This window comes from Egretta garzetta, unplaced genomic scaffold (genome assembly GCF_000687185.1).
Source record: "Egretta garzetta isolate BGI_Z169 unplaced genomic scaffold, ASM68718v1 scaffold379, whole genome shotgun sequence".
Classification (NCBI taxonomy): Eukaryota; Metazoa; Chordata; class Aves; order Pelecaniformes; family Ardeidae; genus Egretta; species Egretta garzetta.
The window spans coordinates 1-713 of record NW_009260765.1 but is presented as its reverse complement, the minus strand read 5'-3'; the positions used below and the strand labels follow the sequence as shown (position 1 = coordinate 713).

The window sequence follows — 713 nt, the reverse complement described above, 5'->3', positions numbered from 1 at the left end:
TTTAACGGTGCCCCCCGCTCTTCTCCAGCATGAAGGTCGGCGTGGAGGACGCGACGTCTTCTGCGAGCATCACCATCAGGGTCCGCGCTCACACTACAATAGCAACACTCAAGCAGCAGGTAGGGAGCGGCGCGAGCGTGCCGGTGCGAGCCCCGCGGCATGGCCAGGAAGCGGGGGGGGGGTGGTCCCTGGGGTCCCCACAGCCCCCATGGTACCTGCAGTGCGGGGGCTGGGCTTTCCCACCCGCTCCTCTCCCTTTTTGTGGAGCCGACTCTTCCCCGGCTCACCGATGCGTGCTGGCGCGGCATTGCCGCCTGCTGAGCCACGGGGCGGGGTGAGGAGCTGTGGGGCTCACCCCTGAGCTGCAGGCTCACCCCCGAGCTTCTCCTCCCACCCAGGTCTTCCAAGATTACGGGTTCCACCCCTTGGTTCAGCGCTGGATCATCGGGCAGTGCCTGTGCGTGGACGAACGGACCGTTTCCTCCTACGGCATCCGCCGGGATGGCGACACCGCCTTCCTCTACCTCCTCTCGGCGAAGATGGCCGAGCTGACCGAGCAGCGCTACGAGGAGGACCAGGCGCGGGTCATGCTCAGCTCCACCTCCTCGCTGAGCGACGCTGCCGGGGAAGGGCGCAAATACAACACCCTGCCCAACATGTCTCCCAGGAGAGGTCTGGTCCCCCTCTGTGCCCCCCACCGCCGGGGAGGGCGA

General features: G+C 67.2%; 1 protein-coding gene across 1 annotated transcript; it reads left to right on the top strand.

The window, feature by feature from the left end:
* Positions 1-9: 9 nt before the first annotated feature.
* LOC118453036 (ranBP-type and C3HC4-type zinc finger-containing protein 1-like) lies at positions 10-672 on the top strand (the record flags this gene model as incomplete). Its single annotated transcript, XM_035901518.1, has 2 exons — positions 10-119; positions 399-672. Coding segments are annotated over exons 1-2 (364 nt in total), but the record flags the coding sequence as incomplete, so codon positions are not given.
* Between the last annotated feature and the right edge of the window lie 41 nt (positions 673-713).